General features: G+C 33.8%; 1 protein-coding gene and 1 long non-coding RNA gene across 2 annotated transcripts; both read left to right on the top strand.

The window, feature by feature from the left end:
- The first annotated feature begins 1,444 nt into the window (after positions 1-1,444).
- Positions 1,445-5,222, top strand: LOC113064473 (uncharacterized). The gene is made up of 3 exons (XR_003278826.1): positions 1,445-1,700; positions 2,380-2,514; positions 3,784-5,222. It is a non-coding gene; the product is annotated as an uncharacterized LOC113064473 (long non-coding RNA).
- Positions 5,223-6,905: 1,683 nt separating this feature from the next.
- Positions 6,906-18,632, top strand: LOC113064467 (uncharacterized). The gene is made up of 9 exons (XM_026235342.1): positions 6,906-7,232; positions 9,143-9,205; positions 10,294-10,647; positions 11,190-11,468; positions 12,814-12,921; positions 15,018-15,092; positions 15,887-15,940; positions 16,204-16,315; positions 17,540-18,632. The coding sequence occupies exons 1-9, from the start codon at positions 7,121-7,123 to the stop codon at positions 18,006-18,008; spliced, it is 1,626 nt and encodes a 541-aa protein (XP_026091127.1). The 5' UTR covers positions 6,906-7,120; the 3' UTR covers positions 18,009-18,632.
- Positions 18,633-26,790: the final 8,158 nt, after the last annotated feature.

Raw genomic sequence — 26,790 nt, forward strand, 5'->3', positions numbered from 1 at the left:
GTAAGCTGATAACTCCGCCCCCTCTATATTCATTGAATCAACTGAAGTTCCACAGCAGCCGAACAGTAGACAACAGCTGAGCTGAACAAAGTTTTGCGAAGGGTAAATAAATATCTTGTTGTTTGAATAAGTACTACTAAACACTATGTCTATAAAGGCTCATATTTTATTTATTTGATGTCTGACTGACTCACTGACTGAGACATGTGGGGTGTCGCCTGAGAGAGGGGGCTAACATTTGCCATCTAGTCATAGCCAATACATAGCCAACACTTAAATGGCCTGTGCATACAGTAGCATTTCATCTTTTATAAAATGCGATTTTGGCCAAATGCATTTTACCACAGGAAAAACTGAGCGCTCCGTCTATATAGCTACAAAAACTAGTTTGTAACCTGTAGATTAAAGTGTAATGTGATCCCGGCAGCGGCAGGCGCCGTCGCCGTTTTAATAACGGACAAAAAAAAAAAAAAATTCACATTTGCACACATTCGCTGGTCAAAAACTATATATTGATAAGTAATACAACAACATATAATTTGTTTTTACCATCGGAAAATCATAACAGGTGCGCCCCCGCGCTGTTTCGTACTGGAACTTACACAAAGCGACGAGTGATCCTCGTCACCTAGATAACATTTATAAAATATATTTATAAGAAATTTCTTCTTTGATTTATGATTGCTGATACACTTAATTTATTAACATTTAAGCTAATCATGTTTCGGTATACTCTCCGTTTGTCCTCACATGTATAAAATGTAGTAAAACATGGTAGGCGGATGTTAGATATGTTATAGTTACGGTATGGCTATAGTTTCTTATAATCTGGAATTGAGTTGGACATAATTAAATTATATTTCAAAAAAGTTTGTCAAAAATACTTGACTCATTGCTCACCTTCCCCTCTTCTCAATGTCATTCATAATCATGTAAACCAAATAATACAAATTAGCTTATAAAACCAAACAGAATAGCTAAAAAAGAGAAATATATATTTTTTTTTTCTTTGCAAAGTTCATAAAAAAGTGCATAAAGTTCAATAAAAAAAGATTTTGGTTTCTGTTTGGTGTTATAAGCTAATTTGTATTATTTGTTTAACATGTTTATGTATGAGTCAAGAATTTTTTTCGCTATAAATGCAATTTAAAAAAAGAGGGAGTACACAAGAGCTGTTGTAATTAGGTTTAAAGAAGCCCTTAAAACCCTGTTTATCTATATTATCTAATTATCTAATATTATTATTATGGTTGTTATTAATCGTGAATAAATCTAAAGCTTTTGAAACTATTATTTGGTGTTAATGAATTTGTCATGAAGATGTGACCATTTCTTCCTGTTATGCTGGCTTACTAAATAATCTTGATATAAAAAAAGGGAGGGGGGTGCCCTTTTTCAGTTTCAGCACATGCCCCTCAAAAGGTCTGTGCACGGCCCTGATTATATTCATCATGAAAGTCAGATGAAGAGTGAAAATGAGAAGCTCAAAAGAGAACTGGAGCAACACAAACTCAAAGAAAGAGAGTGGGAACAAAAACTCAAGGAAGTGGAGGACAGATTAAGACTGGAGACAGATTTGAGGAGAAGAGAGAAGGAACTGGAGTCCAAAGAGAGAGGAACGACAAAAAAAGAGCAAGAAATACAGACTACTGGAGAAGAACATCATCTACACCGCAACGTAGAGCTAACTTCTCCTGGCTGTAAGTACTGCTATACGTAATGTTGTAGGTTTACCACAAGCTTGATGACCCAGTTACAATAATGCACTTTTAATGAAAATACATTCAGTATTTGCACAACAAAAGTACATCTTTACATATATGTCCCTGGAGCACAAAGACAGTCTGAAGTCTCTGGTGTATATTTGTAGCAATAACCAGAAATACATTGCATGGGTCAAAATTATTGTTTTTTCTTTTATGCCAAAAGTCATTAGGATATTAATTAAAGATCATGTTGCATGAAGAGATTTTGTAAATTTCCTACTGTAAATATATCAAAACTTCATTTTTGATTAGTAATATCCATTGCTGAGAACTACATTTGGACAACTTTGAAGATGATTTTCTCAATATTCAGATTTTTTTGCATCGTCAGATTCCAGATTTTTTAAAATAGTTGTATCTCAGCCAAATATTTTCCTCCTAACAAAGATGATTTAGTCATTATCTCCTAATTAACTGACCCTAATGACTGGTTTTGTGCTCCAGGGTCACATAATTCACTTCTCACATAATTGACTGTATTCCACAAATGCTATTGATAGAGTTTTGAAAGGAACTTATTTCATATTTTGTTTTGGGAATATTTTTCATTGAGATTTAAACAAACGAAGACTTAGTTTTTTGTTAACATTGCTTTGTTCCTCTATACTCTTAGTATCTCAAGAACAACACAGATCTCTAGATGAAGGAGAAGGAGAGTTAAACAAAGCTGAAGATTCACGTGACAGTGAATCACTTGAGTTTGGAAAACCTGTGAGACGCAACAGTAACCCTTTCAAACCACCTAATAGTAAGTCTATCGTTAATCTATATTTTGACAAAGAAGGTTTGCATTTGGCTTTTAAAGCAAATGCATGTCGTTTTATGTATTTTTCTGACTTTGAAGATCCTTGCCATTAAGTGAGAGGAATTCACTGTTGTAAAAGCAATCCACCCTTTAGGCAGAATTTCATACACACTAAACTTACAAACTCACAGAACAGACTTTTGGAAAGAAAAACAAGAATCCATTCACCTTTTTGGAAGTCATTATATCATAAAAATGATTTTGAAACTGATATTTCAAGGTTAAAAAAAACTTACAGCAACCAGCTGACCCACGAGACTGAAGCATTGCAAGCTCTGCTAGCTGTAGATCATAATTAATGTGTGGAAGAAAATGACTGATAAAGGTATATACTGTTTAGTTTACCCCAAAATAAACATTCCATCATCATTTACTAACATAATGTTCAAAACATGTAAGACTGTATTTGTTGCTGTTTTCCATGCAGTTACTGTAAATGCACACTCAGTCTTAAAGATATCATAAAGGTCCACACGTTAGTATATTTCAAGTGCTCTTTTGACTTTAAGTTTAAAACTCTTCTTTATTTGAAATGAACTGAAAGCAGGGACAGATACATAGCTAATTAAAAACAAATCTCCTATCAATTTCAACTGACATGTCAAACTATTTATTCAGTGGTTTATTTTTAGCAGGTTGTGGGTCAAGAAAAGCAAATAAAAGTTATTTATAGAATCTATGAAATCTTTCCATTGTACAAAGGTCATTCATAATGAAAAAAAGGTTCTTCACACTAAGAGAAATTGTTCTTTTAAGGGAAACCAATTTTTTTCAAAACCAAAAAAACACCTTTATTTTTGAAAGCAGAAGTTATACTTTATACTACACTACATAATGGTATTATACAAGATTCTAACATAAAGATACCTAAAATCACTTTATTACAAATGTAGTTATAACTTAGCTGGGTTATACACTGTAGAATTCACTTTTACACTGCACTGAGCTGACGTGTGTGTGTGTGTGTGTGTGTGTGTGTGTGTGTGTGTGTGTGTGTGTGTGTGTGTGTGTGTGTGTGTGTGTGTGTGTGTGTGTGTGTGTGTGTGTGTGTAAGAGAGTTAATACACAATTACTAATTCTACACGAATTCGTTAAAGCACTGTTCCCTGATCCAGGTGATATACTGTAGCTATGTTCATCAGAATCATGTTGTGTAATAATAGAGAACAACTGCTTTAAACTTATGTACTTAAAATTGTGTTTGCCCCCTAGTGACTGAAAGTGAACATGGACCTCTAGACACACTCTGAATGAACAGACTTCAACTGAAGAGCTTTCAGTTTCCATTGATATCTCACTTCATTTAAAAAATATTCAACAGATGGATCAAAATGCGCCAGAGGTCAAATATAAAAAATACATGCACAGACCACAATCTGGAGGAAACAACAACTGTGAAAAAATGCTTATTCAGAGAAAGATGAAGATGTCATGCTGAGATACTCCTCTAAATCTTCCACAGCATATATACATTTGTAAACTTTTTGTCATCTTTTTACATTGTTGTATATGTATTTAATAATATTTAAATCTGCTATTTATGTTTCCATGTGTTGAAGAGTCGAGGAGAAGCTCCATAAGTATTATAAATGCATCTGCTTTATGAGTAAATGTAAGAGGAAAATATGTGTTCCTCAGATGATTAAACAGACTTCCTCAAAAGAGTAGTTGATGCAGTTGGCAACTACAATGGGGGAAAAACATGATTCCCAACTGCATTGATTTTTTAAATGCTGTCTTTTTACAGCAATTATATCCAAAAATATCAATGCTTATGTTTAGCCTTTATGTTGTACAAGTGCTACTAAAATCATTGAAATGACAGGTAGGCCTAGATTCTGATATAATATGTAAATATATAGTTTTGTTTAATTGCTGGCAAGACAATCTAAAAATACTGCATAATAAAGAATAAGTATTTAATTCAATACTCCCATGAATGCTGGTCCTGGAAGGTGAAAAACTATGTAATGCAATGTCGCCACCTGCTGGAAAATATGCTGTATTAAGTCTAATGGTGTAATAGCACCATCTAGTGAAAACGAGTAGTATTACACTCTGCATATTTAAAGGGATAGTTCACCAAAAAATGAAAGTTATGTCATCATTTACTCACCTTCATGTTACAAACCTGAGTTTCTTTTCCACTAAAGAACAAACAAAAAGAAATTCATTTTTGGAAATATTTTTTTTTGGCTTCAATGTTCTTTATTTTGTTTCACTTCATGGCATGAGGGTGAAGTTAATGACATAGAAGTTTCATTTTTGAGTGAACTACCCCTTTAACAAAAACTTTTTTTTTTTTTAAATAAAGGTACTTTTATTACAAAATAACGACATGCATTAAAAAAACGACACTTTCTTATTTTCCTCTTCTGTTCTGCAGTTTCGCTTCTCTAGTTGTGCAATATTCTGGCTTGTTCTTCGAATGTTTTATGCCACTTAATATTGTTGGCTCCATTAGGATAAATTACTTCTGTTTTTCTTCATTTCCAAGACTGGTTAGTCTGGTAAACAAATGAATGTCAAATCTCATGTTCTTATTTTTGAGTCTCCACAATCTGTATGTTTTGTTGTCTCTTAAAGTGTATTTATCCAATGGTTTGTCTGTTCCTCATCTGCAATGAAAGCTCATTTTCATTAAAGCACCTCATCTAGTGGTCAACATTGTGTGAAACCGCTCTCAAGAAACGGATGAAAGAATGAGTTAAATAAACACTGAGTTGACAGGAAACAGGTCAAATGATGATCAGTTACCAGGAAAAGTAAACCGCTTCATCAAAACAGGATCAAATGACCGAGTCAAACAAAGCTCAAACCAAACATCTTCACCTTGACTACAATCACACAAGCAGCAGTCGTTCAGTTTATAGATACAGCGTTTGTCATTCTGACTTTTTTTAAGAGGGGGTTACTCTACTTTCTTAACAGTAAATCTTAGTCATCACATTAGTGTGATATATAGAGCTTCCTTTTTTTATTATTTTTTTTCATCGCATCTCTGAGAATCAGTCACCAAAAACCTCTCGCTTAGATTCTCAAAGCGGTTTTCTTCCCTGGATGATGAAACCGATGATTGCAACATATGTTAGATTTGGAAATTACTTCATGCCATGAAAAGCACAGAGGGATTTCACACACATACCTGTCACACACTTACATTCTCCTTTCACATACATGCATTTCCACCTTTTTTTTTTGGAATCCATTACTTCCTGTTTAAGCAGGAAGTCACTCTCAGACTAAGAAATACTTGTGCATGACTTGCTCAGCTCTTCTTCACTGTTTTACCATGATGCTATTCAGGGCATTCCTGTTTTCTTTTTGTTTTTAATTTTAAAATATCATTATGTAACCAATGTGTGTGTGTGTGTGTCTGTCAAATCCCTGAGTTTTTTCCCGTGTCACTCTGTAATCTACAGGTAGTAACATGATCCCACCAAACGAGTCTAGCCTAAAAAAAAACCCTGCTAGACATGGGGATCTTCACCATATTATGTGTGTTTCCAGGAAGGACAAGGAAATCACAATAAAAAATATTAAAAATCACATCCTTGAAATCAGAGTTTGGCACCCCATCATATCTGTAAATCTGATCTAAATGGGGAACCCAGAATATCTGGTTCATACTGTGTTGATGGCAGTCAGTTTCTCTGACACCAGCAGAAAGAGGATTAACCCTTTAAGTGCAGTTACATGAGCGCCTTTCAGTGCTATTGAAATTACATGATTTGTTATTTTTCACCTCGAGCCTTGTAAACAAATCCCCTGATATTATTTCCTGTAACAATATGCTTCATCCAAGTCAAAAACACGTAGCATTACATTAATGCATAATCCACAGATCAAGTGAAAGTTATTCAACTCTCAGTCTGTTCTTTATGAGCCTTATTGACTCTTATGATGTTTTATAGAGATTATTTGGTCATTTACATGAAAGGGAAGGAAGAACACATATTCATACTGGACGTATGTGAGTCAACGATGACAGGTTTTTCATTTCTATCCAGGAGCAAGATGTTGTGAAGTGTTTTCAGATGTTTTATCTGAGGAGATGCTGGGAAATGAAACTGAATTCCTCAAAATTACTCTCATGTCTCTGCTTGTCAAAATAAAACTTGAACGTCTTGTGAAACACACAAAGGAAAAAAAAAATGGGAAGAAAGCCTTATCTCTATCTCTCTATCTCTCTGTCTGTAATGTATTTTTTGTAAGATCTATCCTGTTGCATCACTAAAAGCGCTTGTTTCTCTCCTCGGTTCAGCGTTTATAGATACACTCGCTGATTTATTATTGAATTCCGTTTGTTTTTTTGTTTTGTTTTTTGATTTGATTCAGACTGGAATCGAGACTTAATGATGTCAGCTGACATGTTCCTTCCAGTGATGGTTTACCGGATAGTGCGATGATTTAACGGTGCTGTCATTAAGTTCCCGTTATCCGTAGATGAAAGGAAGCTCAAATCAGGATTTTCTCCCGCGAGACTCGCTTTTCTTGTCAAAAGCCCACGAGCTTCTCTGACGCGTCACCGATCAGCTGCGAGCGGCCAATGAGCAGCGAGCGCACGCGCTTGAAAAGCGTTTCCATCTGCTGCTCTCCGCAGAATCAAAACAAAGATCAGCAGCTCACAGGCACTTCTCATGTGCGACAGTCTTCATTAAGTAAGTCAACATTTCATACACAATCTGAACTTTACCAGTAGTTACATAGCAAATCAAAAGTCATGATTTGAGAAATAGAGTTTGAATGTTGTGTTTGTTTTGTCATTTTATAGTTTTACCATGTTCATTTTCAGCCTGCAGTGCTGTTGACAGTGAGTGTGTGATAACCATAGACTGTATAAAAACAGTGATAACACACAGGTTTAACATCCTGTGTTTACTGCGTCTTTTGATGTATTTTTGCAACATTGGTGCACCTTAAAAAGAGGCAGTTTTTGTGCCTGAAATGTTAGTCTTGCTATAGATGTTAATGGTAATATCTTTGGTGAATATAATTTTTGTAAAATTTTTATTTAAATTTTTGTGTGTGTGTGTGTGTGTTATGCTGTATCTGCAGGCTCAGAAAGCTGAAATTCACATTTATTTGAAAGAATAAATTAATGAATGATGCATTTATATAGCCCTTTTTATTGTTTATTGTCGATAAAGCATTTTACAATCATTTAGTAATTCAAATTTTGTTAATTTAATCCTTTATTTATTAATTAATTTATTTATGTTTTCTGTTGTTTCTATGCATACCACAAGGTGTTTTAATTTGTTTAAATTTTTTCTTTTTTTTTTTTTTTTTTTTTCAATGGACAGTGACATTCTATTCAAATTTCACTATGTAAATCTTCAGTTACTTTAAATATAATGCCGTTCAGATATACAGGCGTACAGTAACCTACACAGTATTAGTTAGCTGGTTTATACTTCTAGTTAAGATCTACACTCTCAGGGAAAAAAAAAAAGACATTTAAAAAGGTAACATTTTTACCTTTTTTTTCCTTTACCTTTTACTTTTACTTTTAAATACTGTGTACCTTTAATGTACTATTTTAAAGGGTGATAAGTAGCATAAATCTATCTTTTACCTTATGTCCTGGTAATGCCCCAGTGGCAACATTGTAGCTTGTTTCTGAAAGTGTTTAAGTGTGAATTTCCTCATTTAGGCTACAGTGGATGATCTTTAGAAAACCCATCTGCGTGTTCTGAACTGGATGTAACACATTATTGGTAGATTAGGGCTGATATCACAAAGGTTGTTGGTTGAAACCTAAAAACTGAAAGGTTAGCTTGCCAACCACTTAACCCCGGGTTGCCCAAGGGTTAGTCACTGCACGCCAATTTTCTGAAATGAAAAATTAGAAAATGTTTTTTTTTCTCTCTCTCTCTCTTTTTTTCCTGTGACATAAACTGTGGTAACACAGGAAAAGCAACTGTAAAAAAAAGCCACTAGTTTCCTACAGTGTTAAAAGTCAAGTAAAGTGCTTCTGATAATATCATCCCTCTCAGTCTCAGATAAATGTCTATTTATGCTTTTGCATACTGCACAAAAATGAAGTGACTCAACTCAAAAATTAAGGTTGCTAGGAACCAAGAAACAAATAAATTGTTAGAGGTCCAAACTTTTGACTAAACATGAACACACAGGTATCATTATGATACACATTACTTTAATGAACATTTCTCGTGCTTAACATATACATCAGAGCTTCACAGTTATGGAAATTGCTGTTGGTTGGGAAATATTTGTTAGAGTAAAAGGATGAGCTTCATTTAGAAACAGGTGGACCTTCCTGAAGAAGCACAGTTCCTTTATTTCTCTGCCTTTGTGAGATTTTCTACCTGGGGCTCTTTAGGTTTTGTCCCGCGTCCGAATCAGTTCATGAATCATCTACATGCCTGATGTTAAAATAAATCTGCTTTGTAACTGTTATTAAGGTAGACTTTGTTGGTCTGGTGGCATTTGTTAATTTAAGAAGTACTGCACTGCTGATTCATTGTGGTTCATGACATCAGTGACATTAGCTGAAATGCATGCAAACAGGCTTGAGATCAGACTGATGTTTTGTGTTTATGTGTAGGGGTCATGAGGGGGACGCTGGTCGTCATATTTCAGGCTCTGCTGTGGCCTGTCTCAGCATCAGGTATGACTGATATCCATTACATTTATCTGTCTGTTCTCTGTTTCAGATGATAAAACATTAATCAGTGGTTCATCCCACTCTTTATTTGGATTCAATGAAGCAAACAATGCTTAAGAGTTTGAGTTTAGATCTCAGTGTTGTCTCATACTGTGCTCATGTTTGCCGGAGATCTCAGTATGAACTCATCACATTTCTCATCAAATGATCTGAATCACTCTCTTAACAGCTTTAGACTCTTACTGGATGAAGACCTGTTACTCATTTGAGACTAGTTTGATACTTAAAACATTACTGAGAACTCCTTAAATCTCATCCGCTATGAAAGAGCAACATTTGAGTGATAAAAAAAAAAATTCCATTTCACTTCCAGTTTTGAATAAGTAATTCATAAAGTGACTCTTATATTAATATTTTATGATAAATACATTTTAAGCCCAAAATACACTGTAAAAGATATTTGTAAAGTATAATATAACAATATTCAGTAATATTTTATATAAATGTATTTTCAATAAATATTCTCGCATATTTAAAAATAACATTTACAGTGTATGTACATTTATATTGTCCATAATATATAAATAAATAATAATTAAATAAATAAATAATAAATAAATTAGATAATAATAATTATTAAATAATAATACATTTTATATATATATATATATATATATATATATATATATATATATATATATATATATATATATATATATATATATATTATTTTTAATGCTATTTTAGTCATTCTACTTCCAGTTTTTACTTTTAATTCATTACTTTATTATTTGTAATTATTTGTGAAAATTACTATTAATTGTAAAAAAAAAATATTTAAAAAAAAGTTAATTCTACACCAGATTTCTTTCAGTTTTGTAGGGAGCCATTTTTACTATAAATTTAATAGTAGATTACTGTAAATGTATTTTTCTATTGGTAAAATAATAGTTGCAATGATAGCTCTTATGCTCATAGGAGATGATTTTAGTTCTTGATTGAGAACGCTGAAGCTTTCTCATAATTCTCTTGACATTGAACTGTGTATATCTCTGAAATGATGATGAAGATCTTCCTCTGTCTTCCTCCAGTCTTGTTTACAGTCAGTTTACAGGAGAGCACCTATGAAGCAAAGCTACACGAGGACGTCAATCTAGAGTGTTTGTTCTCCTCAGTTCAAAGTCCTTCTGACCTCACTGTCATATGGAGCCGAGTCGAGCCGAAGCCGTTCGTGGATGTGTATCGGCTGGAGAGCGGAATAGAGAATCACAATTACACCAGTGCCATGTTCATAAAGCGTGCACAGCTCATCCACGAACAGCTGAAGGATAACCGAGCGGTGCTGCACTTGAAAAAGCTCCAGATAAAAGATTCAGGCACATACCGCTGTATCGTAAAAGATAAAGATGATGGAGACTACAAGCAACTCGTGCTCAGTGTTACAGGTGCGTTTGACTTACAAAACACTTTTAAGATATTAGTTGATTTGCAGTTGGTTTGCATGGCTTAATTAACTCCTGCAATGTGTTATGGTTATATATGGAGAGAAATAGTCAATGCTCAATATTCAATACTGAACATAACCAGGAGAAAGAGTCCCATAATGCATAGCTGCATTGCATTAAAACGGCAATAAATCAATAAAAAAATATTTCTGCTGTATGCATATTTTTACATTCCTGTAAGTAGGAATTGCTGTTTATATTGCAAGGATGCAGCTTATATATTAATATATATTTAAAGAAATGTATTTAATTGTACTGTATTTCAGTGAATTGCATTCTTTAATTTCTGAGGTGCATTTTCTTGAGCATATTGCATTGTATTGCATTGTTTTATTTATTTTGGCAAATCTAGTAGATCATCCAGTTAGGGTTTTGATTTTGAGTTCAGTGTATACAGTAACTTTACAAGTTTTTTATATCCAAACTTGAACCCGATTGTCATGCTTACGACTTTAGCTATATGTTATGTTTATGGTTTCCAGCTCCTTATACTGTCATTAAGAAGGCCATCGTGAAGACGGGTCAGGACGAGGTCGAGCTCTCCTGTGAGTCTCAGGGATTCCCGTCCGCTCAGGTCATCTGGAGCGATGGCCAGAACACAAACCTCACAGAGATGTCCAACAGCACCACACGGTCTACAGATGAAGATCTCGTCCACATCATCAGCAAGCTGACGGTCAGACGAGACCTGGTGAACAACTACACCTGCTCGTTCCTCGTGAAGGGTGGCACCCAGCAGACGGCCACCTTCAGCATCCCGGGTGAGTCTGATGTAGGAAAGGTTTATTAAATAGTTGGAGGACTGTAGCATTGCATCAGTGTCTCAGCAATGGATGCTTTGCAGTGAATGGGTGCCGTCAGAATGAGAGTCTGTAGAAACATCACAATAATCCACAGCACTCCAGTCCATCAGTTAATGTCTTATGAAGTGAAAAACTGTTTCTAACTGTTGCTTCCGACAAAAATATGAGTCCATAATCCATAATAATGCTTCCTCCATTGATTTATCTTCTTATTCAGACCAGACCACTTATTCCGGCTCATTTAATGATGGATTTGTTTCTTAAAAACATTAATCTTTTGTCTTCTCCAGATGTTAACTGATGGATTGAAGTGGTGTGGATTATTGTGATGTTTTTATGCACTCTCATTCCGACGGCACCCATTCACTACAAAGCATTGGTGAACATGTGATGGAATGTAACTAAAAACTGTGTGATCCAAATGAATTGACATTTTATATGCAGTTGGTGTAAAACATGGGCGTAAAGCTTTTTCTAGCACTTTTGGGAAATAAGATCTTTCAGTTCATCTCTGTAGGAATTGATATCAGCCTACAGATTTGATCATTGCATTTGTTTTTCATGGCTCATGGTTTGTGTGAGACAGATTTTCTTGATGGTTTTCCCCGGATGTGAGGGCGTGTGATATGAAATGCGTAGATAAAGGCATGCACGAAGGGAAAACACATCGCTTTCAGATAAATGTGGGGGAGTGCCTTTGATACTATTTTTTTCCAGCAGACATTTAGCTCATGTCTGATGCAGATTTATTCAGATGATGTTTGTTTCAACCTAAAGCAAGAAGGTCATTTTTTTCTGTTACATAACAGAGAATTTCACACATTTATTGCGTGTATAAGTGCAATTAATTTAATTATTGTTTCATAGCTCTAATATCTGATTGGTTTAGCCATGTTCGAAGCAGGATTATAATAATAAAAATGTTGAATTACTTAAAAATAAGATTAAAATAAAAAAACTCCAGCAAGTTGCAAAGGCAGCAAAAAACTTTATAAAAATATTTAAAAAAATATATTTAAAAAAACTGTAAAATTACAATCACAACATATATATATATATATATATATATATATATATATATATATACATATATATATATATATATATATATATATATATATATATATATATATATATATATATATATATATATATACTTTTTTATTATTTATTTATTTATTTATTTATTTATTTATTTATTTTTTATTTATTTTTTTGTCCATCTTCTGTCCTGCAGGAAAATACATTATGTGAATATGTTAAGCAACAGATATTTAATGCCCACATTTTTCTCTTTTTACAGATGAAATCCCTCCTCACTGTTCTACTCCATACGCGTGGATTGTCGCTGTTTTGGTCGTGCTTTTAGCCATTGTCTTCATCTCCATCATTGTCCGTATGAGAAAAAACGGTATTTTGACATTTTCATTCCACACTTATTTATCTTTATTTAAAAAATACTTTTTTTGACACACTCCATAGTAATACTGTGGGCTTTGGATCGTTATATTACTTGGAGTAGCATGCATCTGGTATTTAACATGACGTAACCTGTTTACATTTCATCGGTCACTCGTTTTACTGTTGGTTACAGTCCATGTGTTTGTTCACTAAGCGTCTACATCAGATACGGTGAACCTGTTTTAGATCTGCTTGAGAGATTTGATTGATTCTTTTAAAGATTAGTCTTGTGAGTCAACATCACGATGATAAACCGCTTGTAGAGGAATCTCCAGTTTCTTCAGGAAATGGAAACTGGGATTCGTCAGCTGACACAGGTGAAAACCTCATGAGTCATTCGGATGCTATGTGTGACTAGGCACTTTTGAAAAGGTTTGAGCTTAAAAATTCAGAAAAAGCTATTAGTTAAGTTGAACATGCATAGATTTGAGCTTCTGTCTCTGTGGTAATGTGAAACTAGAACATGCAGAAACAGGAATGACCCAGTGAATTACCCTTCTTTAACCTGGTTACTGCACTCTACTAACTGCTGGGTTAAAAACAACCCAGTTTGGGTTATTTTGACAACCCAGCGTTGGGTTGTTTTGACCCAACAAGTTGGGTTATATGTTTGACCTAGCATGCTGGGTTGCTTTTTTATGTTTTAAAAGACAGTACATTAAACCTACAAATCTTGTTCATTTAAAAAACACTTTTACACACACAGAATGACTATGCATTAAAAACAAGAAGAGAAAGCAGTCAAAAGTAACATGCATATAAGAACAAATGCAGAAAAGTATTGCAATGATTATGCATTAAAAATAAAACGTATTGAATAAAACTTTTAAGATCAAATTTGATATACAAAATATTATACAACAACACTATTATACAATAATCAATAATTATTTATACAGTGTGTGTAACTGTATGGTAAGTGTTCATTTGACAACAATGTAGCATACTACTATTTTAAAACGTTTATCAAATAAAACATGTGTACTATTTCACATACTACTTTTTGAAGTATTCAGTCCCAAAACGATGGAAGAATTGCATGATGTACACTTGAAATTTTGAGAAAAAATGTAAATCATGAGATGTAAACTCACAATAGAACGTCTCAACTGGGAGATGTAGAGCTGCAATTGTCAGAAAAAAGGCCTAAATGAGTTCATATTTTGCAAATGCCTAAATTTTAGGATATAAATTTGCAATTGTGAGTCTGAATTGTGAAATACAACCAGGCAATCCAGAGGAAAAACTTGTACTTCTTCAGAAAAATGCATGAAATATGCGATATAGTCTCATAATAGTGAGAAACAATACAACTTGCTATTATAACTTTATAACTTGCAATTGTGCGATACATACTCATAAATCTAGTCCTAGATTAAACTGCATGTCTGAACTGTTTTAACTGAATGAGACTTGTTTTTAAATACATCAGCGTCATTGTTTATTCTCCAGATGCACACCAGTAATGTGTTTCTTTTCTAAGAAATGTTTATAAAAGATAACTACGGACTAAACCTGGCTTAGTGTAAACCCTAATCTGAAACCAGGTCATAAAGTCACAAATAAGCTTCCATACAATTCCTCCATTGATTAGAAAGAAGAAGCACGTGACCAAGAAAAGTCCCCAGTTTAATCTTCAGTAGCCTATCTACAGGGAAAAAAACAGGTTTTGTCATGGGGTAAATACCACATCTCTTATTCACGTGTGGAGTGGCTTTAGTATGATGTTTATGTCAAAAACCAAACATACGTGTGCTGTTCCTACAGTAAGCTTTACACATGATCTGACCTTTTCCTGACTGGACGTGTTACAGAAACAATCCTGACAGTGACCAAACATTAGTCCATCGCCTGAACATGAGCTGAATGCTTAGAAGAAGAGGCTTTTAGTGTCTGTCAACAGCTGATAATCAGATTATAAAATCATTACAATGCAAAAAAAGCTGTTTCACATCCTCTTTTTGTGTGCAGCCATGGGTGAATTCCAATGAAAAGTGATCAAATTTGTGCTTGACCTCTGTCTCTATCACCTTTATCTGTTTCCAGGTCATAAAACCAGACTGAGTGAATCATCTAATTGTGCTTTCTTCCTCCCACAAGCATCCTCTGCCACCACTGATTGTGAGTTTTTTTCCAAACACATTCTCCTCATTTCCAGCACATGAACATTATATGCTTTTTTATGATATGAACGTCAATATAAACTGGCTGTAAAGGCACTGTAAAAACAATATGTCTCCTGTTGAGAGGAATACAATACAATAAAATACAATACATGCTACTGATGAGAGATTAAGTTGCATTTTATATAATATATTAAAAAAGTGTGTGTGTGTGTATAATATGTAATTTTATTTTGAAACGCATATAGAAAACATGCCTTAAAATAATAAAAAATACATGTATAATTAATACATTAATTATTATTTATTTATACATTAATATATATATTATTCAGACTGTTAACATTCATGTATTAAGTACATTTATTTATTTAATTTTTATTTTATTATTTTTATTTTTACCTCAACTAGTGTTATTTTAGTATCACTGAGAAGATATTACAGTTTTATGAATATTTTGAATTAATTAGTATTTTTATTTTTGTTTTTATTTTAATCATTCATCCATTCAATCATATGTCTCTAGTTTTTATTTCACTTTTAGTTATTTTAGTACATCAAGTAAAACAAAATAAAAAAATTGAAATATTGCTTTGGCAACTACCTGAAAAATATTATTTAAAATTTTGTATATATATATTGCTTTTTTTTTTTTTGAGTTAATGTTTATTTTATTTCAAGTAACTAAATTAGTAAAAAAAAAATTGCTTTAGTTAATGATTACCCTGACTTCAACACAATTAACTCTATATATTTTACACTTTATTGATCATACTTCTCTTTCATCCACAGCTTTATTGACCGTGAACGAGAACAAGCTGCAAATATGTGACGTGATCTCAGAAGGTAAAGCACGTTCTGAAAATGAATTATGAGAAGTTACAGATTAACCTGCAGACGTTCAGTACAGTAGAACTATTACCCTGAGGCCCAGACCGTGTCTGTACTGTAATTTCGTCTGGTATCTATAGCACGCTGTGAAGCACCTGGAGGTTTCATGTGATCCTGAATCACTGAAGCCTGTCATGAAGTTATTTGATGTGAGCATTAGTCAAATGATTCTGCATATTGTTGCTCTTGTGACTCCTGCGTGTCTTTAATTTGTGCAGAAGCTACAGAAAAACCTCAATCCCTGAGGAACGTGCTTATACGACAGTATTCACCGCTCGACACAAACGCTCAGATGAAACACACACTTGTGTCACATGCACTTCTCAGCAAGTAAGAAACAGATTGATATGAATGTGACACAAACACTTTAACATGTTAAGAATCACTCATGTGTTGAATCACACACACACTGGCACATGACAGGGAACTTCCTTAAATAAAGATTAATTACTGTCAGGAAGAACAGTGTACACACACACAAACACACACACCTACACCTAAACACACACACCTACACCTACACACACACACACACACACACCTACACCTACACACACCCTGATGTTGTTTTCCAGTACAAATATCTAAACATTATTAAATCAAGACACATTTACTTGAAGTTTTAAGATATTGAGTCTTTTTGGAAAATGATCAAAATTAAGTGAGTTTTTGGAAAGATATTGGTTGGGAAAGAAGAATAACGTTCCAAGGGGAAACAAGATTAAGATTATAGATACTTTTTTAAAAGCAATAATCACCTTATATATATATATATATATATATATATATATTTAAAAAAAAAAAATTTTTTCAGAAGACAACATTTGCATCATTTTCTTTCTCAAGTAAATTTATATTGATTTAAGATATTTATTTATTTATAAATTCATAATTTTTTTATGGAAATCTTAAAGAAAATGCTAAGTAAAATATTTTTATATAAATAAATAAAATCTTTAATGTTTCATCTCTGAGATGTCCATTAAGAAAAGTCATAATTCTAAATCTAAATAATTCTGAGCTTTTAAATGCATGTCATACATTTTATCTTTCTTTATTGCTTTACATAATTATTTGTATTATTTTATAAGTATTCAACAATTTTGTATTATTTAAATATTTATGTATTTTATTATTTGTTTTTGTTATTACCAATTTTTATTTTATAAATGTAAAATATATATAAATATATATATTTTTTTAAAATACATTTGTTATTTTTTATTTTATTAATTTTGTTTTGTTTATATTTAAATATTTTTAAAAATAATTATTTCAGTTGTAAATATATTTAAATTGTGCATTTATTTATTTGTTTGTTTTTTCTTTTACATGTATTCAAATTTAATTTACTCTTTAAATTTAATTATTTTTTCATGTGCTAAATATATGTATATATATATGTATGTATGAAAGTGGGTAAGGTCAAACTGTTTCCAGTGAACTGCTGATAAACACAGCTCTGGCTAATTGCGAGGTTATCAAACCACAATAAACACACATTCCTCATTGATTTCCATGTTTAACCGTGTCCTCTTTCCCTCCTGATTCCAGAGAAGGACAATCTCTAAACATCAGCTCAGTCCTGCCTGATAAGAAAGAAACCATCCTTCTGCTTGGAGATCCAGGCAGCGGGAAAACCAGCGTGGCCCAAATCCTGTCGTCCTGCTGGGCTGGAAGCACCACGACAGACCCCTTCAACATCCGCCGGCTCCATCTGGTTTTCCACGTGGACTGTAGCCGAGCGAAAGGAGACTTTTTCCAGCTGGTAAAGTCCAGCATTTATCATGAGAAACCAGTAGATGTGTCTGAGCTCAGAGAGATGCTTCTGGGCCCGACGGACTGTTTGCTCATCCTGGATGGATATCAAGAGCCAAACAAGGACCTGGATGAAACACTCGAATGGTTTCTAAAAATGCGGCAGACGTGCAGGGTGTTAGTGACATCACTTCCAGGAAATTGTCCTGCCTTGGAGAACAACACCGGGACAGTACTCCGCCTAATTCAGAAACCTGCATCGTGAGATCGGACACATTTCATATTTGCACGGACTACGCTTTTGCAATCTCATGTTGCAGCAATGTGCAAATTCAGCGGGTTTAGATGATGGATCTGCCTTGTGCTTCTTGGGAATTTTTAAGTTCTGACTTTTGGTAAAACCGGACACATCTGGCAGGAGACCAAACCGTTTCACAATACTTGAATTCAGTTTTTTTCTTCAAAGACCAAGTACAGGAAAAGAGAAATGAGATCACAGCTCTTAAACCTTATTTCTGCGAAAGCTGAAGAAAAAAGTGTTGCACTCAGAAATCAGTAGTAAATGTTACAGAGAAACTGCTAGCAACACATTGACTTGATTGTGACTTTTCTTGTAAAACGTTTTATTTACAGAATCATCTGCACTTCTTATTGTTCAATGCATATGTGTTTAACTGTTCCAGATGTGCATGTTTTCTGCAAAACATAGTACCAAACTAACTATAACTACTGTAATATCCGACAGATCATTAACTCAGAGACTAATCGTGCCAAAAGCAACTTCTCTTTTAGATTTACTTCAAACTTTCTGTAACAACGACGTACTTTCGTTTTGTTTATTCATGTCAAATGTGATTTATTTTCATAAAAAAACCAATGAAAGTGAAAAGGTTTAGTTTGGTCATTGTAGACTGTTTCAGAAGCGTTCGGCTCCAGCTTCAGTTTGACATGTTTGATGGATGCACGAGCGTTGCACAAGTGTAAAGAGACGTTTGTTTCACTTTCATTTTGCTTTGACTCTCAACAAGATTAACTTCCATTTCTGAGAAAACACACGCTGCTTTAACTGGCAGTGAGACAAAAAAAGGAAGTCAAGGTTTCCCGCAAAGGGAAGCCACAAAAAAATTAAAAATGCCTGAGTGTTATCTGGACACATGTAGTGAGCGGTTGCACTTGTGAAAAAAAATTTATGAAAGCATTAAAAAAAGAAACGAATGCTGGAGATCATACAGATGAAAAGGTTGCAAGGTTTAAAGCATCACTGAGGGGAAATGACGTTACCTATAATTAAACATTAGGCTTTAACCCTTTGATCTAGAGCACTAGACTGCAGATATCTTACAGGTTCAGATATTAATCAATGAGCTCAGGATCCGTTGAGCACTAAATCCTCCAGCTTCCTGTCCGTCATCTCTCCTTACTCTCCTCTTTTTTTATTTCCATGAGATTTGCGTCAGGATCCTGATCCCGGTGCATCCCTCCACTTTGATGCATGTGATGTTAAATAGCAAAGTAAGAAGATTTCTTTTTAGTTTTGCATGAATCTATTCCTTTTTTTTACTAAATTATGAGTTCATCTCTATCCACTGAAATAGCAGATAATAAATAAAAAACACAAAGCTTAATAATTGGGTTAAAAAAAAAATTGCCCGTGATGTTTTGCATGTTACATCACATCCACAATAAGTAAAATATATGTTTTTAAGTGCGTTCACCATAGACAACACCAGCATCAGAGGGTTAAAGTGTAATTCTTGCCTAATCTGAATCTTAAAAATGAGTTTTTGGTGTGTGTGCAACCCAGTGTTACACCATTTGAGGTTAGTCAACAAACAACGAACCGCGATGCAAGCAGATTTGGTTTAGCAGGACAGAAGTGTGTTGGCATGGAGGGATTCCCCGAGTCTCGAACCGCTGATAATTCCTAATTCCTACTTCAACAAGACTTTAAAAAAAAAAAGGAACAAATTGAGCTTTTGTTGTGCTTTCTGATTTAAACTATGGCATTAAAAACACATAAATGCTGGAGAGGTTTAGGAGGGATAAAACCCCCACACTCCCGGGATTATTTGGTAAACTAAATCAAATTTTCCGCTGTTAATTGTCTAAATGCAACCGTCAGTTTTATGAAATAATCACCCTCAGGCCATCCAAGGTGTGGAAGGGTTTGTCCGATTTGGGGAAATGTTGCATTGCATCACTTGCTCTGCAGTCAATGGGTGCCGTCAGAATGAGAGTCTAAACAGCTATAAAAACATCACAAGTAATCCACACCACTCCAGTCCAGCTACAAGCTACGGTTTACAAGAAACAAATCCAGAATTAAGACGCTTTAACTTCAAACCATTTCTTCCTGCCAAAATACGAGTCCTTAATATCGCTTCCTCCAGTGAAAAAGTCAATCTCCTGTTGTCTCTCACCTCAAAATCCACCCACATCTTTTTTAAGATCTCTTTTGCCTTGTAAACAGAGCTTGATCTGTGCAGATGTTTCTCCTGATTCAGATGAGATGACTTAAAATCTATATTTTGGAGAGAGGACTTGTAGTTTGGCTTCACGAGACATTAACTGATGGACTGGAGTGCTGTGGATTATTGTGATGTTTTTATCAGATGTTTGGACTCTGACGGCACCCATTCACTACAGAGGATCTATTGATGAGCAAGTGATGCAATGCTAATTCTCCAAACCTGATGAAGAAGCAAACTAATCCACATCTTGGATAGCCAGAGGGTGAGGACATGTTCAACAAATTTTATTTTCACATTTCTTTAATAGATAAGCTTTCACTTTCATATTCGATGTTACTTAGTATAATTAATTGTTGTTGATTTATTTGCAGATAACAATGTGCTATATTCCCACCTTTCTTGTCTCTTCACAGCTACAGTACGCTTTAATTTAGACATGGTTTTTACCACCAATGTGTCACTGCACTGTTTTAGACACAGTATATCAGTTATTTTGTAATGCAGTGTTGTCCATGAATGCCACTGAGTTCCCCATTTGAAACAATGCATCAGATTACCAGCTGATTGTGTTGATTAATGTCCAGGTTTGCATGTTAAAAAGTGTATAGTGGACAACACATGTAACCTCAAGCGTGTTTACGGTCAGACGGGACTCATCGGTGCTTTCCAGCCGACTCATATCTAACCTCTCTTAACCTCTGGACATCAGGAAACACAGACACTTTTAGCAGAGGAATAAAAACACACATTTATAATTGTTTCTTCCAATATATAGCCACTTTTAGGCTTTTAGAAATAAAAGTTTAAAACACTTTTCCCTAGTTTGCATTGGTTAAATTAGTCAACTCACCAACAGTGGACAGACATGCATCACATAAAAAAATATTTTTGCACTTTTCGGACACATTTTCATCCATTATCAGGTGGAGGAAATTACATTTTAGCAATATTTCTACACTAAACTATTTTCTACATAATATATTCATGTTGTCATAATTTCTTCAAATAAATCCAGAAACAACATAAAGATGATATATGTTAAGTCATTAGTGTTTAACAGCATCTTTTTAATGAAGGCCAGTATCATTAAAACCAATGCTGCTGTTAAATACATTTCCCCATAGCCACTGATTATAACCATTCAACATTTAACGTTAGGAAAATATAACTTTTAAGTGAACATAAACTTAGAATTGTATATGCACTAATAAAAATATATGAATTCATCTTTATTCAAGGAACAAAAGTTAATGAGTGAGCAGAGCTGTGACGCTTTAAGTGCATTTAAGACTATTTACAAGGTCACTCGCTAAAAACAGGCTTTTTGACATAACTCTGCTTGGTTTTTGTCCGTGTAAGAGAAGCCATTGCCCTTTTGTCATGCTTCATGGACAGTGTCTATACTGATGGCTTCACACAGCTTCAATGTGTTTAACTTGAGACCAGAAAGGGGTTAAATCTAAGGCCAAAACATGAACCTGAAGGACTTGTTCTTGAGCCACTTCTTGGATTGAAAAATAATATCTGATCTTTCCTCTTTGGATATAGTTTCAGTTGTGGGAAGTGAGCCAATATACACATGCACACACACACACACACATAATAGGGGATGCATACAAACACACAGCTGTCTAGTCATACTTTGGTAATGAAAGTAAACGTTTCCCAGCAGAGCTAACTTTCTCTAAAAGAATCACATTGTCTTTATGATGGAGATTAATGTCCTGTTTATGAGAAGAATGTCAAACCCTTCTTACATAACTAGAGTCAAATATGACCTTGAGAATAAAACAGCTGCTGAAGAACTGCTGGATTACTAAACAAGGAACAAGGAAGCTGTATGCAAACAGAAGATCTTTTATACAATTTTACATAACAGCGCTGCAGACTTCTTCCTGGTTACATTTATTTGTGTCTCCCTCCTGTTTGCCTTTAATACTTCCTGGTGACCTTTGAGACCGTTTGCAAATGTATTTTGGGAAACATTCTATTTATTGTTATGTATTTCTATTCAGGGTTCTAAAGTTCTATTCAGTTTCCTTGTTCCGTTCCGTTATTGTGGGTCCCAAAGTGCAAAGTTTTGTTTGCATGTCGACTCAAGTGCAGCAAAGAGGAAAAGGATGACATGCTAAATGATCAAAAGTCCACTAAATGCATGTTGTTGTTGTTGTTGTATATCGGCCCTATATATATATATATATCACCCATGCAGCTTGTGGGATGCATTATCTCATCAGATGCAAGTATATTTTTGAATTAGCATTATTTTGCTGTCACACATAACATACATTCTATGATATTATTTTACTTTCTTTATATTTTGTTAAATAAACAATGCAATTTAGGTCCGTGTACTTTTTCGTTCTGGTTTCGAAATTAAATTTAAAATGCAATATTCAAAATGGCATTGTATTTCTGTATTTAAATGTTCATTTGACAAAACCCATACATACATGCAAAGTTTAGTAAAATGAAAATTTCTTATTTACATTTGCCGTTTTGAACTGTAGTCTTAATATGTAAATTGCATACACATTTTAACGCTTTATAAGTTGTTAAATAAAAAAATATGTTACACAAACTGATCTGATATGTGTAGCATGTAGCATGCAGAAATGGTATCAAAATGATCATTTTAATTCTATTTGTCCTAAATGGAGCACAAAACCAGTCCATGTTTTTAAATTGAGATGTATTTAAAAACTGAAGTAATAAGCTATCCATTGATGTCTGGTTTGTTAGGAGGACAATGTTTGAAAATCTGGAATCTGAGGCAAAATAAAAATAAAAATACTGCTTTAAAAAATATCGCTTTTAGAGTTGTACAAATTAAGTTTTTGATAATGCATATTAGTAATCAAAAATAGTTCATATTAAATAAGTTTTAATATGTTTACAGTAGAAAATGTACAAAATATCTTAATGGAACATAATTTTTATTTAATATCCTAATGACTTTTGGCATAAAAGAAAAATGTAATGCACACACACAAATGAATAATTTTGACCCATGCAATGTATTTTGCTACAAACATACCCCAGAGACTTTTTTTTGCCGCAGGGTCACACAGAATTAAAATGATATTTTTTTTGCATTTCTGCTTGGCCATGTTACACATATCAAATCACTTTGTGTTATTCATTTTCATTTTGCAACTTATAAAGCGTTCAAATTTGCATGCAATTTACATATTACGACTACAGCTGGAAATTTCATTTTCCTTTTGCACCAAAATTTGCAGGTATGAGTATTGGAAAATTTACATTTAAATACAGAAATACATTGCTATTTTGAATATTGCATTTTAAATTAAATTTCACTTAAACATAGGCATAGGCATTTTTTTGGTCGGAAGTGACCATCGTGCGCTCCTACACCCATATATTGAGAAAAATAATTTCTGTCAGTTACATAATTTTGGTAATGATCGATCATCGAACTGATAATAATGTTAGAATAAAATAAAATTAACATCAACATGCCATGTTGGACTAATTTAAACACTTTCTGCACCATGTAAATACATCATCATAATGAATTAATTTTGCATGAGGCACGCTTTTTCTTCCTCTTCTTCTTCTTATTTGGCAGATTACATGATGACCAACTTCCTTAGAGCTAGACTTAAAGTTGCTGGTACCCATTGACTTGCATAGTGTTCTTTTTTTTCTTCTTTTCCCATGGATGTTAATGGGGACCATCAAATGAAAGTGAACTATCCCTTTAAGGAATGCAATAGGTGAGCTTTTTAAACAAGCACCATTTAGAAATATCTGAAGTTATTTAAGATATTTTTTGTCATTCTTTATTTTTATTAAATTTACTTATATTTATAATATTGTATTTATTATTATATTTCTTATCTTGTTTTCATGTTATTTTGTCATTAAATAATTTGATATTTGTATCATTTTGTACTATATTAAGTTGTCCAAATTGTTTAAAAAAATTGCATAGATCCCAAAAAAAAAAAAAAAAAACAATGCAAAGAACATTCCTTGGCCAATGACGTAACGCTTATTTATTCTAAACTGAGAAATATAATCAGCTGCCGCCCTCTCGTGGTTAAAAGAGGAATCTACATCAGATAAAAAACCCGATCCTCTTTAAACAGGACTCACGGGACATGTTTTATGTCAATTAAAATTACATTATATATTTATAAAAAAAATTGATTGGTACATGTCTTATGTATAATTAAACATTCATTGTTCATTCTTGTTTATCCATATGTATTTTTCATGTTCACCACACGATGGCGCCTCCACACAGGTGTAATGTACTCAGTCGAAAGCTGTGAAATATATTTGTATAAATAGTGTGAATGATGAGTGATGAAAAACATTCAGGTCACAACCCTTCAGCAGATCTGAAACATTAGAAGAGCTGTAAAATAACCAATAATAAAAGACAAGAGCTAAAATATAAAAAAAATAAACTGACAAACTGCATCTAAACAATAATAAAGCTTGATTCTTAAAACATAAAAAGTTGACAAAAACTAGAAAATGTCAATGAATTTTTAAGGTTTTCGATTAACAATGAAAAGATGGTGCAAAAAGTTGTTAGATGCACCAGATGTTATTTATCTCCTCAAAATATGGACTTTCACAAATGAATATATATATATATATATATATATATATATATATATATATATATATATATATATATATATAACGCCATGTGCAAACAAACCCCTTTCATAATTTTTTGTTCATGTTAGTCAGGCATCATAATTAATCACAGGCTCCCAAATCATATATTAAAATGTACTAACTGGTTCACTAACACTTTGCAAAAACATTATGAATTTTCCATTGGCTTTATTGCAAATAGTAGGAGCGTATAGAATCTACAACAGTACCTGCAATACCAACTTCATTTTAGACTCTGACTTCTTACATGACTTCATCATGTAACTTTACATTAGCCTAGATGCGTACACTTTTTAGGCACGATTTGTTTCATTTTTGAATATACTTGATACTGTTAAAAGGCACATCATTAAAACAAAAAATACGAGTTCACATATCACACCTAAACACGCTTGGAAAACGTAATTAGAACTAGCTACTAAATTAGTTAAAAATGCCTATCCATATACAGCTATGATTCGCGAACCCCAAAGTGACTCAAATGATTCGCGATCCCGCTACGAACTCGCGAACTGACTCAAATGATTCGCGAAACCGCTTTGAACTCCCGAACTGACTCAAATTATTTGCGATCCCGCTACGAACTCGCGAACTAACTCAAATGATTCGCGATCCCGCTACGAACTCGCGAACTGACTCAAATGATTCGCGATCCCGCTACGAACTCGCGAACTGACTCAAATGATTCGCGATCCCCGAACTGACTCAAATGATTCGCGATCCCGCTACGAACTCGCGAACTGACTCAAATGATTCGCGAAACCGCTTTGAACTCCCGAACTGACTCAAATGATTCGCGATCCCCGAACTGAAATGATTCTCGATCCCGCTACGAACTCGCGAACTGATTCAAATGATTCGCGAACCCACTTTGACCTCCCGAACTGAATCAAATGAATCACGCTCTGAACTCCCGAACTGACTCAAATGAATCACAATCTTCCCATCCCAAATCAAATGACACCGCCAGAGCTTCTATTGGCTTAGTTCTCTAATTTCATAACATTTACTGATTTTAAGGTACGAAAAGTATGTTCTTAACAAATAAAATATCAATATTTCCATTCTGAACTGCTGTCCACGTCGAAACATCCACAAACATTACCAGGTGAGCAGATCACTCACTATTTGATTGCTCTAGTCTTTATATACTCGTCATCATCATCCACCAATCAGAACACACGAGAACTCTTTGACCACAGCTGCTGTGCTTCAGAAGCTCTTGCAGCAGCTCAACACTGGTTTTCTCTGAGGTGGTCGAATCACATCAGATTGTGGTTAATCTTGCAGATCATGACTTATATCTACTCTTCTTCTCCCTGTAGTTTGGTAATATAAAGATTCCTCCTTTGAACTCCCACCTCTTCTGTGGGCTTTATTGTTCTGGGTCTGAATTTGGGCTCCTGGGATCTCAAAAAAAGAAACCTTTTCAATCTCCAAGGTGAACGTTATGACAATGTGTATTAGCAGCGTTTTCTCAAGTTAAAGAAGTTATTAACATAAACATCTGCTGTTTATTTCTCTCGATGTGCACACTTTTATAGCATTTAAACGTGTATTGTTTCATTTGGTTAACTACAAGTGTTTAAAATCTCTTAACTCGTTCTTTGTTTACATTAGTTCGGAGGAAAACGCAGCCCTGAACAGTTTTGTAAATTATAACTTATACTGTAAAATGCCAATAAAGCTTTGATTATGCTATGTGACCGGAATTTTTACTGGAAGTGCACTTTAGAGGTTGAATTTAACAATAACTATATGAATATCCTAACCCAATAATAATAAATAGTAGAATTATAAATTAATAATTTGCTAGTTTCATTTGTAAATGAAAACATTTATTTATCACAGAACGTTAATTAGGTAAGCAATACACGAATTGAAAGGGGAAAATAACCATAACAATAAATATAGCCC

Source organism: Carassius auratus, chromosome 46 (assembly GCF_003368295.1).
Source record: "Carassius auratus strain Wakin chromosome 46, ASM336829v1, whole genome shotgun sequence".
In the NCBI taxonomy this organism is placed as follows: Eukaryota; Metazoa; Chordata; class Actinopteri; order Cypriniformes; family Cyprinidae; genus Carassius; species Carassius auratus.